This window comes from Oreochromis aureus, linkage group 15 (assembly GCF_013358895.1).
Source record: "Oreochromis aureus strain Israel breed Guangdong linkage group 15, ZZ_aureus, whole genome shotgun sequence".
Classification (NCBI taxonomy): domain Eukaryota; kingdom Metazoa; phylum Chordata; class Actinopteri; order Cichliformes; family Cichlidae; genus Oreochromis; species Oreochromis aureus.
The window spans coordinates 32,606,418-32,623,861 of NC_052956.1; the positions used below are offsets into that span (position 1 = coordinate 32,606,418).

Below are 17,444 nucleotides of genomic sequence, written 5' to 3' on the forward strand. Positions count from 1 at the left end.
CTCGTCAAAGCTGTCAATCTCTCCATTTTCCACCTCCCAGAAACGAGCTGATTCAGCTGACTGTAGTGTGAGCATGCAGGGTAAAAAAAAAAAAAACTGAGAGCCATGGTGATGTAAATAATAACATAATTGTAATTAATTACTAAACATGATGACTAAAAACATGGAACCTGGTTACAGTAACTTGTTACATCACTGCTTACCAGAGTTTAGTTTCACTGTTGATGCTCATTAACTAAACTCTGGAACATTGTCCAGATACATCTTCTGAGTTCCGTGTCAAACTACACAGCAAAACTTTGATGCATTAGAAGGAACAGCACTTTCACTCCTATGATAATACCCAACTTTATCTATCCATGATAATTAAACTGCAGGTGTTTCTGTAAGACTTAAAGACCTAATGACCTCTAATTTCTTGTTCGCATACTCTGGATGGCATTATCATATCAAACGTAGACTGAGCCCATGTTTGACGTTTGTTTTTATATTTTCACTCAGTGTTTTATTTACAGCATGTTTTAAGTGATGATATAATGGGGGTATAGGTTTTATATGAGCAGTGTGCAGCCTGCTGTACTCAAATCAGTGCGTTGCATGGTCACAGGAACATGCGTGTATTAATTTGGTGATTTATTAAATGTATGAATGTTATACTTGATTCTAATTTGCCGCTGAGTCTCTTACACTGATGGAAATAATGCAGATAACACACATCATGAACACTCGTTCACCCAATCGCATTCATTCCACTTTGACCTGCGACAAACTGAAGCGTTCATCTCTTTTACAACAGTGTTGTGTTTGACTGCTATATTTTTATGTTCTTTACGATGCAGATTTTCCCATCTCTGGAATAGTTGGCAGTAATAAGGATGATTTCATGTTGGAGAACACAGATATGACCATTAGATTACTTTGATGTTGCCGACACTTTCATGTGCCCGTGCTGGGAAACCCTGGGTTAACTTAGAGCTCCTAACTGTTTATCCTGGTACCAGTGTTGGGGTCAGCGATTCCAGATAATGGAAAGATATCCTGGATATGCCGTCCTCGCTCCATGGTGTACAGGGCTCTGAGGCAGCAGCTGGACTGCCTGTTTAGCCTCATGATTAATGTTCACAATAAAATATTAGTCTGTGTTTCACTAACAAGCCTGGTACATTTAAACCAAACAGTTACTACATGACGGAAACACCAGTGTTATCCATTTTAATAAAGTTTATGCGTGTATACACAGGTCACGCTGATTATTGAACAAAAACTCAAGGATCAGATGTTAATCAGATTTATTTGCTCTCTCCTCCTTTAACATGTTTTTAATGTTAGTTATAATTCAGAATTGGTGACTGAAATGAGCATGACACATACGAACATCATGAGAGAAAGACTCGATAGTTTAGTTAGTTTCTATGTTTGTTGTTGGCGCTGAGAAACGCCCACTGAAAGGCCAAAGCAATGGTGTTGACTGGATCAGCGTTAACCTCGCCCCCTGGCTGTGATTGGTGAGGCTGACTGATAAAATTAATTCATGAATTGTCCCTCCTGGCCCTCCATAGACACCCTCTCTACTTTTATAAATAAAGCACAGAGTTAGGACAGGATCCATTTACACTCCAATAGGTCTCAGCTGCTGGAGGCTTCCCATGATGCACCAAGTGTTTCTTCTTCAATTACTGTGTGTTTACACAACACTCTGCATTAGTTACTCATTAGTTATTATTATTCTCTGGCTCTCTTCCTTTCCCTTCACCCTCAACTAGTGGCAGCAGATGGTCTGCTGGAGGTTTCTTCCTGTTAAAAAGGAGCCGTTCCTTCCCATTTTCACCATGTGCTTGTTCAGAGGGGAATCATCTGATTGTTGGGTTTTTTGTATTATTGTGAGGTCTTTATAATCAATATTAAAGACCCAACTGTTGTTGTGCTTTGGCGCTATATAAATAACACTAAATTAAATCAAGTAGGACCTTTACCATGGATCCATAAAGTTTGGTCCATATTATTCAGTCCCAGTTGCTGCCATCTTAAAATATGCATTTCAAAGGTTAATATCACCCTTCTAGATAAAAATCAGAGACTGGTTGAAAAATTGGACACCTCCTGTGGTCATCTGTGGATGCGATTAGTTAACAGGAGCATGTTTTCGTCAAATTTCCATTTCAGTTGTGGATAATTAAGAAGAAAACTGAACGATGGAAATAAAACACACAGCTTCAGCAACAGTTGTATTTGTGGACATAAAGCCGTTTTATATAAGTGTGGATTATAAGACAGAGCCTCTTTCATGTGGTGTAAACACTGAGGCAGTTCGACTAATAAGTGGAAACAGAAGGTAACGTCACTATGAAAGTCACTTTTGGCATCTGGAAGGTGGAGGGATTTTTTTTTTTTTTTTTTCATTTTTCTTTTAATACCGCTTCCCAACAAACAAACTTTAACACAGCAAATCCATGACAGGGGAATAAAAAATAAAGAAAAGGACAGACAAGTTATACAGGTTTGTAGTCCAGCTTAGACTCGAGCTTCTTTGAGTCCGCCACCTTCCTCACGGCCTTCATAAAGTCCTCCTGAGTTACGTATTCACGGTCTGAGCGGATGGCAAATAACCCTGAAAACATACACAGGGCCATGTGAGAGAAGAGCTTCTCAGAGCTCACCATAGATCTGATAAGAAATGATCATCTGACCTGCTTCTGTGCACACGTTTCTCAGGTCAGCTCCATTGAAACCATCTGACAGCTTCACAATGGCTTCAAAATCTGAAAGTAATCATAGAGGTAGATCCGTGAAAATGGAAAGGTCACGTGTTGGTTATTCTGCAACAAATACACTAACAAAAGCCTTCAAAGAACAGAGATAAGTCACGAGTAGGCAGCAAAGAGGAAAGCAACTTGTTCATCTGAGGGATTTTTGTCAAGTTAACATGCTGAAACTTCCAGGCAGAACACCTAAATGAGCAAACTACCAAAGTAACACCGAGTCCGTTTGACATTTGGATAAGTGCAGCAGGACTGAGGTGATGCATGTCTACTCACCTATTTCTCCATGCTTGGTGATAGGACTGGAGTGAATCTTAAGGATGTCAAGACGAGCCTGCTCATTGGGCAGTTCAATGTCTGAGGAAGAGACAAAGGAAAGTGGTTTTCTTGCGTGGGCTCACTTAGAGCTGACAGAGAAGCTGAACAGGAGAAGTTCTTACGAATTTTGCGGTCCAGTCTGCCAGGCCGCAGCAGGGCAGGGTCGAGAGTGTCAGGTCTGTTGGTGGCCATGATCATCTTGACTCTGTGCAATGTGTCGAAGCCGTCCATCTGATTCAAGAGCTGAAAACACACAGACATGTCATGTATTTTGTGCGATTAAGCATCTGTCCACTGCAACAGCAACCATGTTACTGGTGACTACAAAAGTCACGTTAAAAACAACAAATGCTTGGAAAGGTTTGCTTCATATGAACAACCGACATACTGACGTGATGTCTTATTGACTAAACAGACCCAGTACAGACGTTCGAACAGCGTGTTGTGCTGTTAATGTCTTTGTGTTAACATCTGTTATAATAACAACAGATGGGTGGGGTGGGGGGCTGCGTCAGGAAGGGCATCTAGGGTGAGTTGATGTGCCGCTTATGAGCAGCCAAAAGCATTTTTAATCTCACAGACTCAGAGAATCGGGATGCTTTTATTGCTCATGTTAGGATCACAGACGTTCTCTCTTACAATACTGTAACCACACAACTTAACTTTCAGGTAAACTTGTCTCCTGTATAGAAAAATGGTGTGGTATGTGGATAGCATAGTGAGTACCAGCCTGGAAATTCGGAGTACTTCTGATTCATGTCACACACGGCAGAACAAAAGTGGAGTGGCTGTAGCTCAGAAGGGAAAGCAGGCGAGACACTAGCCAGAAAATATATATAATATAGAAAGCACTTAAACATGTGCTTGAAGTGCTTGTATCCATGGGCGAATGAGGCACGGTGTATAAGCACCAGTCCATTTACAAAGCTTTGCATCAATTTGATGGAGATTTTGTGTGTGAGCTTATTTCTCGTGCAGGGTAAAAACATGCCTCCTTAGTCACTAAGGCTCAATTATACTTTAATTTGTACTTTGCAGTCAAATTCATTTGGTTTAGTGTGCTTCTTACTGTCACTATGTGACTGCAGAGTTACAATAAACTGATAACTGGCAGTTATTATTGGCAGGGACTGATACAGCTAAGGACACCCTCCAAGTACAATACAATTCTGTAATATGGAAAATGAAGTCCAATAAAATGTTTTTTAGTTTTTATAAAGGCACCTAAGCTGGACACTTGGGGTATTGAGCACCTTCTGGATGCAACATGAAAGCATGACTCAAAACAGGCGATCACACTGTTCCATATTTGTGGTTTATATCCAATCAACAAAGAGGGCTGCTGAGTGGTGTTTTGGTGCTTCTGTTACCTCCATCAAAGTCCTCTGAATCTCTCTGTCAGCTGAGGTTCCCTCTGAGAAACGTCGGCCACCTACGGGGAATAACACCAGTATCTCAAGCACCCTTCTAACAATTTCACTGTGAATAAACATTCAGTACACAACTCTTAGCTGAATGAACTTTGTGCTTGCTGTGTCAGTATCGAAGCTCACACCTGTGACATGGCTTTAAAAAGTACTTCAGTTTCATGCAAACTGGAGACGAGCAGGAAAATAAAAAGACAGCTCCTGTTTTTACTATGTCTTAACTTTAAGTATGATTTGAATTTTGGAAATGCGGCTTTACTACTTTAACAAAAGAGTTTCCCAAATATGGGATAAAGCATTTTCTATCCTTCTCTGTAGAGCTGATGCTTACTTACCAATGGCATCAATCTCATCCATGAAGATGATGCATGGCTGGTGGTCCCTGGCATAGTTGAACATTTCTCTGATCAGCCTGGCACTCTCACCAATGTACTTGTCCACAATGGAGCTGGACACCACCTACAGCAGCCACACAGACACACAATAAGCTGAGTGACTGTGTCCGAGTGTGGCAGTACACTCTGATGGAGCTGCTGAGACTCACCTTCAGGAAATTGCAGTCCAGTTGACTGGCCACAGCTCTAGCAAGAAGAGTTTTCCCAGTGCCTGTTTCACAACAAATCATCACTGATCTTTAGAAGTACTGGTGGTATGGATTTCAAAATACTACATCGTGTTCTACTCGATTTATCACATTCACAGACTTGAGTGTCCATGCCACCCGCCTGTCTTCCTGACAACAACACCCCCACCAGGCTTTTACAGCTGATTATATTACGCTCCCAATGAAGAATCAGTGGAAAAAATCATTGCACCCATAAAACAAACATATCATGGATTTATGATGAAGCCTATTGGTGTATTCCCACCATGCGTTAAGTGAAAATTGGTGTGATTACATCAGTTCAAGAAGGTGTATTGAAACCAAGACAAGACTCACAGTATTTCAGCTTAGGCAACAATTTGCTCCACACTGCATCGAAGTGTGATTAGAGCGTGTGGCCTTTAATGTGTACAGCACTTTGGGTTGTACTGACAACCCAAAGCTAGCTGGAGCTGTATGTTCAAAGTCACTTTCAGCATATGAAAAACAATGAAGAACTCTAATTGTGATTAAAAGCAGGTGTACTTGAAACACTACAGTGACAAATGGGTAAAATTCAGCTTATTCAGCTTCACTTTAACATAAAGACAAGAAGAAAAACAGAAGACTCTTTGGACTAAAGTGAGTGAAATCACAGGATTTCTTGGCAAGTTGTGAAAACATTGTATTCTAACTGGATCCTAGCTGTTAGATGTACTCTTCGTTGTGCCATTGGCCATTAGGAAGAAATATTCATAGGTTTATGAATGTTTAAGAGAATAAAGCATTGTATTGTAGGGTCTACCTTACAACATAAAGCGCCTTGAGGCAATTGTTGTTGTGATTTGGCGCTGTAGTGTGAAAACACCAGGAAATGACAGTTACCTGGGGGCCCATACAGCAGACAGCCTTTAGGAGGAATGATGCCAACTCTCTGAAAAAGCTCAGGGTTGGTCAGTGGGAGCTCAATCACCTGCAGAAAAACAGCAGCAGCGCCATTATTGTGGACTCATTTAAATATATATAAAGTAAAACAATGACTCTAGTGAAGGTGAAATCATACAAACAGAATGTAGTGAAACACTGGAGCCAGTCACACTAAGATAAATAATGCAGAGCACACAAGAGCTGAGGAGGACTTCATTTTTGTTGTACCTCTCTCAGCTCACGGATCTGTTCAGACAAGCCTCCGATCTCAGAATAGGAGACACTGCCAGGGTCCTCATGGGACATGTTGTATACCAGGGGGTCCACCTCTCTGGGCAGGTACCTGTGAAAAAAAAAACCAGGCCACACATACACTAAATCATCACATAAGCCAAGTTCAGGAAGCTTCCTTTTTATTATGTTTGCAGATGACACCACCCCGGTGGGCTTCATCACAAAGGGGGATGAGGCTGCTGACAGAGTGGTGTGAAGCCAACAACCTGCTTCTAAACACCTCAAAAACCAAGAAGGTCCTCGTCGTAAAACTGCAGGGGATTATACCCTCTCTACATACATGGAGACTGGGTAGAGACGATTACTGGGAGTTGCGATCATACATGATCTCTCATGGTTGGAGAATACACAGGCGATGGCAGTGAAGGTGATGCACCATATGCACTTTGTGCCAATCCTCAGTAAAAAGAGACTGAACCAGAAGCTGCTTGTGTACTTACTTACTGCATCTCAGTGTGGTACAGTGGAAGCAGCAGAGCGTCATAAACACAGCACAGAGGATCGTCAGATGCTCTCTGCCTCCCCTTCCTGGAGGAGATCGCCAATTCCAGATGCAGAAGAGCAAAAAACATCCTGAAAGACTCCTCCCACCCAGCTCCTATCTGTTCAGCTTAATGCCTTCAGTCAAGCCCTACAGGTCGATGAAAGCCCGCACAACTAGTATGAAAATTATTTATTTTATATTGATGTTTAAAGGGAGCTGCAACTATGATTTCATGTCATATAATGCCAATAAAGCAAACCCATATGGAGTTTCCCCACTGCAGCAGACTTATTAATTCAGAGATGTAAAAGTAAACAAACCTGTGTGCTGTGATAAATCTATTGTTTATTAATCAGTGCTGAGGGCCGTACTACAAAGCAGGAGAGCACTTTGTTGAAATTTCAGTCATAGCTTTCCTGTGTCATCAAAGCAGCTCTCTTTTTTCCTGGCTGAATTACCATGGTAGCTTATTCTGAATAACAACCTGATAAAAGATGCTGTGTTCTGAGTTTGGGTTTTTGGGAAGCTCCACATTTCCTGGGATCTGCTCGAGCCACTCGCCAGGTTTGGGGGTCACTAGCTTGAGTGCTCCGATAACCACGTGCTCTAGGACCACTGTTGCCTTCACCCTCCACATCTTATTGAGCACCTCTCTCAGCCCTTAGTACTTCTTGAGCTTTTTGTGTTCCTTCTTCCTGATGTTGTTATCACTACAGCCACCTTCCTCTGCTTGTCCACTACTATGGTAATGGTAATACTGTTGGTTAGCCACCACCAGCCATCACCATCCACTGGGTCGTATTCCGTTTTGACCTCTGGACTTCCAGGTCACACTCGGGACAGATGTTTCTGTATACTATGCCAGCCACTTGGTTATGGTGTTCCAATGTTTGCCCTGCCTGCTAGCATCTTGCACCCTGCTGTTATGTGCTGGATCTCACTGCTTCTTTACACAGCCTGCACCTGGGGTCTTACCTGGTGTGTTAGACCCCAGCCTCTATAAACCTTTTTCTTAGTGCTGTGAGACACGATCCTGGTGAACCAATTCAAAGTAGTCATCATATCCACCTTACCTCATGATAGTAAGCGTAGTCATGTCCAGAGCCACTCTGGTCCCTGGCTTCAGCTGGGATTTGTCCAACTGGAATGAAAAAGATTAGAGTTTACATTTTATACAGTCAAGTCAGCATTTTTTGAGAAAGTTTCATTCTAAAAATGACATAACTCAGTGCTGAATAATGGAGTACTTCCAGCTGATTTACAACATTGTGCACAAAGAAACAGACATACATTGGTACAGAGTCTTTTGTAAACCTATTTTTATTTCCTCATCATTGTCAAATGATGAAAATCAAATGATTTAGCACTCAAAGCTCTCAGATGTGATTACAGAGGGCTTCCAAACCCCAAAGAAAATTCTGCATTACAAGACAGCACAAACACTAGAATGTGATCAACCCTTACCTGCCTGCGACATCCAACCACATATCGGGGTCCATTGGTAGCCTTTACAATGACTGTAATTAAGGAGCAAAGAACAGATGACTTCAGTCAACAAACAAACAAACCACACACCTGAGTTTAACACCGTAACACAAGTCACAGATTCACATTTGCTATTTCCATTGATTACCAGGCTTCAACACAGGTGTTGCATAATGAGCCTGACAGTAGAAGACTAAAGAGATGTATAAAATCATTCAGCCTTTTCTACCTTTGCTATATATGGGAATGTATGACTTACATTTCTCCTCAGTGAGTTGTTTGAGCACTTCTCCAACAATCTGCAGGGAAGACACATAGTTAGCTAATAAAGAATACATCAGGTCGCTTCTGTTTGTGTTGACATTAGCTTTGTGTACTACAGCCTCACTATTAGTTCTTTAACTGGGACACAAAGGGGAAAAGGAGAAAAGAAAAATCACTTTTTTGACATTGTCTGCTGTTACAGTTTCTCACCTATAGCAGCTTAGTCAGCTGAAAGTGTTCAGCGCTGTAGCGCATTGGTGGAAACTGCTTGTTTCTAGCTGTTGACTTACAACAGCCAGAAATATTGCACACCTAACTACACTAACTGGCTTCAGATTTCTGTCATCAGATAACAAGTGAATGGTCTTCTGTTTGCATTGATTGAGTGTGAATGCACTGATGTACAACGTTAACCTTCAGTCTTTAGTTGAAGCCAAATGATTAATTTCCGCACGGTATATTTACCTGACCGACGCTTTGGAGAGCCTTGAGATCATTCTCTGATTTCTCGTACTGTTTGGTCTGTTCTCGCAGCTGCTCTCTCACTGGAAAACAACGGACAGCCAACATGTTTCATACACACACTAAGAGCTAACTGGAACATTTTGTTACAGCTAATGCTCGCATCAACGTGAAATCAGAAGTTAGCTTTACTTATAGCTCTTGATAACGTTAATAAATAATGACATCACATTCTTAGATTAACTGGCCTTAAAATATGAATTATCCAATGAACGGACGAACTGTATCACTGTCGTGTTTATACACCTAAGCTGGTAGCGAGAGCCGGTAGCCTCCATACATTTCCACCGAGAAGCTAACTGCATGACAAAGCACTAGCTAGCTGGTATGCTAATCAATGCTGGCTGTCCATCTACAAGTAAACAGTCAACTAAACAACACAAATTTCTAGCACGCCGCAAATATTCGTGTTAAATAATCCCTTACATTCTTTTAGTCGCCCATCAACTTCTTTGTGTTCCAGCAATTTTTTCCTGTAGTCCTGCAGCGCTTTTTCTCTAGTGTCCGCCATGACGCCCCGCTGAATGATGGGAAAATGCGGTGTCGCTCCACTGTTGGTGCGTTCGCTTACCTCAGTCGGATGCCGAAATTTCGCGCTCCGTGATGTTGCTGTTCGCTGGGATTGATATTTACACACACACACACACACACACACACACACACACACACACACACACACACACACACACACACACACACACACACACACACACACAGACGATTCGATTCAATCCTGTTTTATTTATATGGCCCCAAATCCCATCAACAGTTGCCTCAAATTGCTCGTGATTCTGGATTTAACAAGGAGCCAATGAAGAGAAGCCAATATATGCTCTATTTCCAGCTCCTGTCAGTGCTCTCTCTATAGCACACACAAACACAACACAATAAGACTGTTAGTTTGTGTTTTTCCATATTTTTTGTCTTTCACGAGTGTCTTGTTTATTAGTGTTCCTCTCATATCTATCCCCCTATCAATTTTTTCTTTTTTTATCCTGCCTGTTAGCTCTAGCATTGCTGTATTACAAATGTATTTTTATGTACTGTAAACAATAAATAAAATGAATGAATGAATAAAAGATAAAAGCTCAACTTGGAATATGTTTGGCACAACGGTGCATTCAGATCATATCCTGATTTTAAACCATAGGTTGAAAGAGATTGAAGTACCCCTGACTCACCTGTCATAATATCTGAGAGAGGGTAAAATAACTCAACATCCAGCCCTTTTATGTTTGTTGTGATGCAACGTGCTAAAACAGAGTTTATTCATACATGCTTTTGTTAATAATAAATTATATTTATCCTTAATCAAAGATATAGTGAAAGTATAATTCCACTTGATATGAGGAAAACAGTTTGAGTAATGAAAATGTCTGTTGTAATGTCTGGATTTTGCATGTAGATGTGATTCAGCTTTGACTTTGGTAAATGGACTGATTCTTATATAGCGCTTTTCTACTCTCCCTCAGTCAAAGCGCTTTATATAATATGTCACATTCACCCATGTCACTTTCTTCTATGCTTTAAGTACTTTCTATCTAAGCACACATGCATCAGAGAGCAACTTCGGGTTAATATGTTGCCCAAGGATACTTGGCATGCAGACTGGGGCAGCCAGGGATCAAACCCCCAACCTTCCGATTAGCAGGTGACTTGCAGCAAAGCAGATTATTGCTTGTGTGTGGCTGCAGGAATGTGAAAAGATAAAAAATGTATCTCCAGCCCATCCTCATACATGATTCTAAATCAGAGAAGCACTATTATGTATGTAGTCATTGTTAAGCACTGAATCATTATTTATATGTGATTTTGCTGATAGTTAATCATGCTTAATTGATTAATACTGATCATAACAGGTATAAGTTTAATCGATATATTTTTCTGCTGCCTGTCAGTTTAGACATACAACACATATAATGTAATAAATGAAATAACACTAATAGAAATGAATAAATAAACAAGAGGAGCCTATAGAGAATTTACAGAGCTCATCTTAGAAAAAGATGAATGTGTTTGGTACAACAGTGCATTGAGATTATAATTGTGATTGCCAAAAACGGTCAAAATTTAATATGACCACCTTCAACACAACCTGAACTGTCTAAGGCAGAGGTCCCAAAGTGGGGGGCGGGGCGCCCCCTGGAGGGAAGGGGTATGAATAAAAAAAATTAAAAAAAGAACGCTTGGACACTGCTAGCATAATGCACAGGTTTTTGACGGGCTCCCACATAAACGCAAAGCAGAAGATGAAGCATCGCCAAGTATGTTTAGAAAATATGATGAAGCATATCTTGCCTTTGGCTTCACCTGTACAATGGCCAAGGTAGGTCTCCCCGACAGAATTAGTTTCCCCTGCGTCGGGAGCACGCGCTGGGCTGTCCAAATCATGGACAAACAGTATCCCACATTCTTGATTTTTAGTTCACAAACACTTCTTATAATGAATAACTACTCCTGACATTTTGGAGATGTTGGCTCTTTATACAGTAAAGTTACAGTGGGATACAAATAATATCAGGCTGATCCTGCCACAATTTGTTCCCCCTGTCCAAATCACAGACAAACAGTATCCCACAGTTGTTTATGTTTTTGAACCCATTTTTCACAGAGAGGCATTTTTTGACAAATGTATTGATAGCAATGTTGAATATTATTACACGGGGGGAAAAAAACAACTGCATGTAAAATAATTACACCCTGACGCCTCTGCTTTTCTAAATGGAGGGACAGTAACTGCGTCTGTATTTGTAAGCGTGTAAAAACTGCAGATAATAAGATTAACAGTAACAGTATTTTGTCTCTATCCGCCATTGTAGAAATTTATCTCATGTAAACAATAACGTGGCGTACAGCGTGACGTGAAAAAAGGCACATACCTTTGACGTTGCGTGACGAACTCCGTGTTCCTCGTCCACACCACGTAAACGCAAAAACTGAGTGATTCGAAACGCAGTTTACGTGTTGACAGAAGGTCCAAGCGCACAGAAAAAGCTGCTTTTTCAAAAATACATGTGTAGGTGTGGACGTAGCATAAAAGAGTTAGTAGTTCATTTTATTGCTAAAATGTGCGAAGATTTTCTTGTAAAGCAAAGGGAGGCCTAGCAAAAAAAAAAAGTTTGGGAATCACTGGTCTAAGGCAAGGTTTCTTGTAATTTCCTTAAGCAGTCAGGAATCGTTGTCCGGGGTTCCTGATGTATGATCCCACACTGTTTCAGTAATACTGATGGCCAACCCATGCCTCATAGTCTTGTATTTGTTTTTTTCTATCCACGTATGCTTTTACTGCATTGCCAGTGTCTTTGACATTGTTGTTATTGCGGAAATTAAAGCCAATCAAATGTTTTCCAGATGGTATTTCATGGTCCACCGTCTTCCTCCATACAAACTGATAATATTTAAAATTTTCACTCCAGTTGTTATGTAATTTTGCATATATTGGCCTTCTCTCCCCGTTTCCCTTTCTAAATGATTTTTTCCTTACAGCCCCTTCCACTGAGACCATTTCTCAATAGGCTTAAGCAAACAGTAGATGAATCAACTAGAGGGACCAGTGCATCTCTTAGGTCCTAAATCAAATCTTTGCTGGAATTTTTTCCCCATTTCTTAGGGATATGACTTTCAGATACTGTTCATCTTCTCTGGATAGTCTTTTAGGCCTGACGCTCTTGTGTCATTTACTTGTCCAGTTTCCTAAAAATTTCAAGAACATAATGCAAACTATGCTGAGATAGGTTTTCAGCTAATAGCTCACTGGGATTCACAGTGTTGGTGCAAAAATACTATACTTATCAGACTTTGTTATCGTTGGTATGGAGTCCATCATATTATCCCCAGTCACTCAGACTAGCATAGCATGTAATTTTCATTATCTTATGATTTACAGTTTAATCCAGGGCAGGTATAACAAGTTTTAAACTGTAGATCTGTTCAGAATTTAAGTCTTTGAATGATCCAGAAACAGATAGAGTCAGATCAGGAGAACCCAGCAGCAGATTCACCTCTGAGGGAGTAAATGAACACATCAGCAAGAGGCCAGCATTAAAACTTCTGAAACTATGTTGTTTCTATATTTTCCAAAGATTTAGAGAAGAGTTTGTGGGATTCAGTGGAAGAAATCTGTGCTGTTGGTCAAGCTGGCCCATAAGAGGAAGCACCCATGGCAGAAGAAGAAAAGCCAAATTAGACAAAATGTACTTCTGCAAACAGTATGACTGTAATTTAAACCTAAATTGTTAGCATTTTCAAGATTCCTCATGAGTAAAACTGTGAGGATGTGCTCAGTCATCGTGACACTTACACATATAGAAGTATAACATTGTCATTTTGTGAAAAGGCATCAATTTTTTGTTTAACTCTGTAAACCATGACTCACTACACTACTTAGATTACTTTTTGTCAGTTTACTTCAAAGACTGGTAGTTCACTGGCTGTAGTTTGTTTTGTTCACAAGGTGCAAAAGGTTGCATCATCTAAATGCATGTAATGATTTACAGGGATAAAACAAGTGGACTCAAGCAGTAGAGCCAGATAGCGAATGAGGCATGAAACAATAGTTACAAAGCTTTATTCAGTCAAGAGAAATATATGAGCAGGATTAACCTGGGCAAGAGGCTGAGCTTGCTGGGGAAATGGGAACAGTCAGTGAGGAACCGTGCAAGATCTAAGCGAGTGAGGAGTTAGATCAGGTGATGATTCCAGAAATGAAGTAAACTATATTGTCCACAAGTGAGTAACATTAGAGTCTTTGCCTTACGTGGAATCCATGTTTCCAGGCACAAAGAGGCATGGATCAGAGCCAGCAGAGGGTGTTCAGGCCGGTGAGTGTGGATTAACTCTGCCCGAGAGGTAATAAGAAAAGGAGTCCACCACCCACCAGCCAGGCACTCCTTCTCCACTGTACTGTACCTGGCCTCTCACTTGGACAGTTTCTGGCTGATGCAAATGACTGTGTGGTCAATCCCACTTATTTGCTGGGACAAAACGGCGCCCACTCCTGTGTTCAAGTGTCAGTCTGCAGGAAGAAAGGGAGGGAAAAGTTAGTAGTGTGGAGCAGGGGTTCCCAACAAAAAACCTTCTTCAGCTGCATGAACTCGGCCTCGCACTGCTCTGTCCACTGGACCAGTTCTGGGGCACTGTGTTGGGTAAGGTTGGTCAAGGGGCTGGTCAGCTCAGTGAAACGGGGACGTGAACTGGCAATATTAACCAGCCAGCCCCAAGAACCGCCACTTTTTTGGTCATATGCCATTTGACTCTTCTATTGTACCCATCTTTAGCATTTCAGCCAATTGTTTCAGAACAATTTGCCTTTTGTGTGCAGGTACCGATAGGACTGTGAACGCACCGTCACACAAGGGCGCGTTTCAAACTGAGCGGGCAGGGGGAGAACACGTCTGCAAAATGCTGTTGCAATACAGCAACATCCACTTTCTGGGCCTGTGGTCGTCACAATGGAGGAAGGTGGAAATGCCAGAGTTTGGTACAGTTTCCATGCTTTAAGGAGGTTGAGGTGCTATATCTGTGTGACTCCACCTCTATCTGACCGCACCACCCTGTGAGCATGAAGGGTCATTGCCGCCTGGTCAGTACCTTTGAGCTAGAAGAAGGAAGCAATACAAGCACTCTATCTCCCGTGGAAATTGCCTGAAAAGAGCCCCTTTGTTGTACAGACGCTGCTTACGTTACTGAGCCTGGAGCAAATTCTCACATGATAACCTCCCCAGTTTGTGTAGCTCTGCTCTCAGGTCCAGATTGTATTGAATTTCATTTTAAGCTGGGCTTTGACCTTCTTCCCAGTTTTCTTTAGTTATGTCCAATACCCCCCACAGCTTCTTTCCGAACAGCAAATAAACTCAACGCTGGTAGGAACAGATTTAATGCCCAGTAATTTATTTGGCTCTTTTAGTGTGCGAAACATGAACATGAATGCGGTAACGGGCACAAAGGCACTTTTGGAATGACTGGCTGGTTCATCAGCTGATGTTCCGGGCAGGATACGCACCTGCCCGGAACATCTGCCCGGTGTACATCTGCCTGGATGCCTAGCCAAAAGAATTGCACCATTACTTGCTCCAGAGTTTTGTCATACCTCATATGCCCTGCCATGGGGTTACAATGAGCCTCCTGGAAAATCATTTCCCTGGAGCTTTTTGGCACCAACAACTGAGTGTGTTCCTCTTTGGTGCAAGTGTCACAACTCACTTGATACAGTCTGCCTCTAATCAACACAAAATGCATCTGTGACCCAGTACAGGGTGCACCATTTAACCATCAAAGGCTGACTAAGTGTAGTGTAGACTGAAGGGTAGAATGTCATCACGAGACTGCTCGTGGAGTTAATTATTGGAGTCAGTCCTGATTCTCCTCCTCCCCAGAATCAGTGTTAGACGACCTCATGTCACTGCTGAGCGCAGTGCAGACACTACACACCCATATCAGTCGTGAATGCATCTCCACACACTGGTTATTAAACCCCGGCCAACCTATTCCCAGAATTAAGGGATGCGTTAGGCAGAAGCTAACCACTGCCTTAACTTGATGTGTTTTGCCCTTATATTTTATTTGTAGGGGCATTATGGGATATTTGTGTATCCCCCCATGCACACACCTAACATCCACCAGAGTCCAACCAGGGTTTGGTGGAACAGAGAGCCTGTGCAGCAAAAATGAACACACGAAACACAGGACAAGGTACGATCAAAATAAAACAGAAAACACGAGAAACACACAGAGAGTCAGACTGACTGAATATAGGGAACAGAGGGAACGAGAGACGCGACTAGGAAGCAGATGACTAAACACAGATTTTAACACTCATGACAGACCTGACAGATGACGCAGAGAGGCACAAAAGGGAATAGACTAAGTGAATGAAACTCAGAACTAGAAATAAAAATGTTTATACAAATGATTAAACTAGGAAGTACAAGGAAACTAACATTTACCAAATGAGAACACGAGAAACATAGAAACACTGGGTTCATAGACCCACTACAAATATATTAGTGTTGTAGGATGTTATATAATGGAATCAATAGCTCTGTTTTGCTAAGACATGGCACTAGTCCAAGATTTGAGGTTAACAGCAAGGATGTAGTAGCTCACCACTTTTTTTCATCATTGCTGCAGAATTGTTGTCTATTCTGATTAAAAACAGTCAAACTGAAGTGTTAAGTGTGATGGGCAAAAATAAGTCAACTGGCAGATGATACCACCCTGTTTCAGAAAATAAGGACCAGATCCCTTTAGGCCACTTCTCCAAAGCATGGGGTCTATAGCTGAATATACATAAAAGTGAGATACTAGTTCTGTAGTGTCCCCTGTAGTTGATATGTAATATACAAATTAAAAAGGATGTGAAATATTTGGGCATTGTAACGTTACTAACATAAAGCAGTAATATATGTGATAATATAGAAAAGTGTTAGTCAATTTCAAACAAGTGGCCGCAGAGGAAATATATGCAAATATGCATGTGCATAATAAATGTGCAAAATATGCAATAAATGTGCAAATATATATCTTTGGTTTTTAAACATAAAACTTATAGTTGCAGCCAGGGAATGTACAACAGTGACCCCTTAGATGGCTTTTTAGTTTTAGTCTCCCTGTTTTCCACTGGAATAAACTAATGTAAATCTATTAGTACCAACCAACCCAGTGATGTCAGGTTCTGTACAGGCAGAAGATGGCGCTGAACATGTTCTAAAAACTCTAAAAAGTCACCGAAACATGGAAATGACAAGACAGCCCTCAAATTAGCGGCACTGTTCAATTATTTTAGTTTTTGTTAACGTCACCCCACCTTTTCTGTGATATAGTTAAGGACTTTTCTTTTCCTTCACATAATGTGTCTTTTTTAATATTTTAGTAATTGTATTTATTAATTATTTTCGCTTTTTATGCTCAACCTTGGATTTCTCGAATCACTGTTTGTGACTGTTTGTTTGTCCCTCAAACAATTGAGCAGTCGAGCGACTTAAAAAGTGCAGGGGGCGTGTTCATGGTCGACTCCAAGAAATCTCTACTGTGCAGACTGGCTCTAAATAAATAGCCATCAGGGAAATGATCAATGTTGGCTTAGTTTTTGTACAATCGAAGGAACTGGAACCACGTCGTCCATACAGGCACTGAGTGAAACCGAGTGTTTAAAAAAATGAGAATTAACCATTGCAGCCACTCTCTATATTTCTGATACGTTTTTTTTTTTTTAATATATATAATTTCGATGCTTTCCCCTGGTTGCCCACCCGCCAACCAATCGGCATGCACAACAGCATGCCCATGCGCAGTTTGAAGCAGGCTTGGTTGGGAAACCCCTCTCTGTAGTCAAACGCATACGCAGCAGCGTCTCGCTTACTTTGTCCAATCCGAGAGCTACG

The 17,444-nt window shown here is 41.2% G+C and overlaps 1 protein-coding gene across 1 annotated transcript; it reads right to left on the reverse strand.

The window, feature by feature from the left end:
* Positions 1-1,272: 1,272 nt before the first annotated feature.
* Positions 1,273-9,658, reverse strand: psmc6 (proteasome 26S subunit, ATPase 6). The gene is made up of 14 exons (XM_031741626.2): positions 9,490-9,658; positions 9,007-9,086; positions 8,537-8,576; positions 8,257-8,309; positions 7,866-7,933; positions 6,243-6,357; positions 5,973-6,060; positions 5,049-5,110; positions 4,840-4,963; positions 4,448-4,509; positions 3,200-3,320; positions 3,036-3,116; positions 2,688-2,759; positions 1,273-2,608 (listed from the first exon to the last, which is right to left on the reverse strand). Exons 1-14 carry the CDS (start codon positions 9,572-9,574, stop codon positions 2,490-2,492), a joined length of 1,170 nt encoding a protein of 389 aa, XP_031597486.1. The 5' UTR covers positions 9,575-9,658; the 3' UTR covers positions 1,273-2,489.
* Positions 9,659-17,444: the final 7,786 nt, after the last annotated feature.

What these genes read in the sequence shown, in the direction of transcription:
- psmc6 (XM_031741626.2), bottom strand. Translation starts at nt 9,574, where the DNA reads ATGGCGGACACTAGAGAAAAAGCGCTGCAGGACTACAGGAAAAAATTG. An exon ending in TGGTTGGATGTCGCAGGCAG is followed by an intron (nt 7,934 to 8,256) that starts GTAAGGGTTGAT and finishes TTTTCATTCCAG; the next exon opens with TTGGACAAATCCCAGCTGAA. An exon ending in TCTGCTGTATGGGCCCCCAG is followed by an intron (nt 5,111 to 5,972) that starts GTAACTGTCATT and finishes GTTGTGAAACAG; the next exon opens with GCACTGGGAAAACTCTTCTT.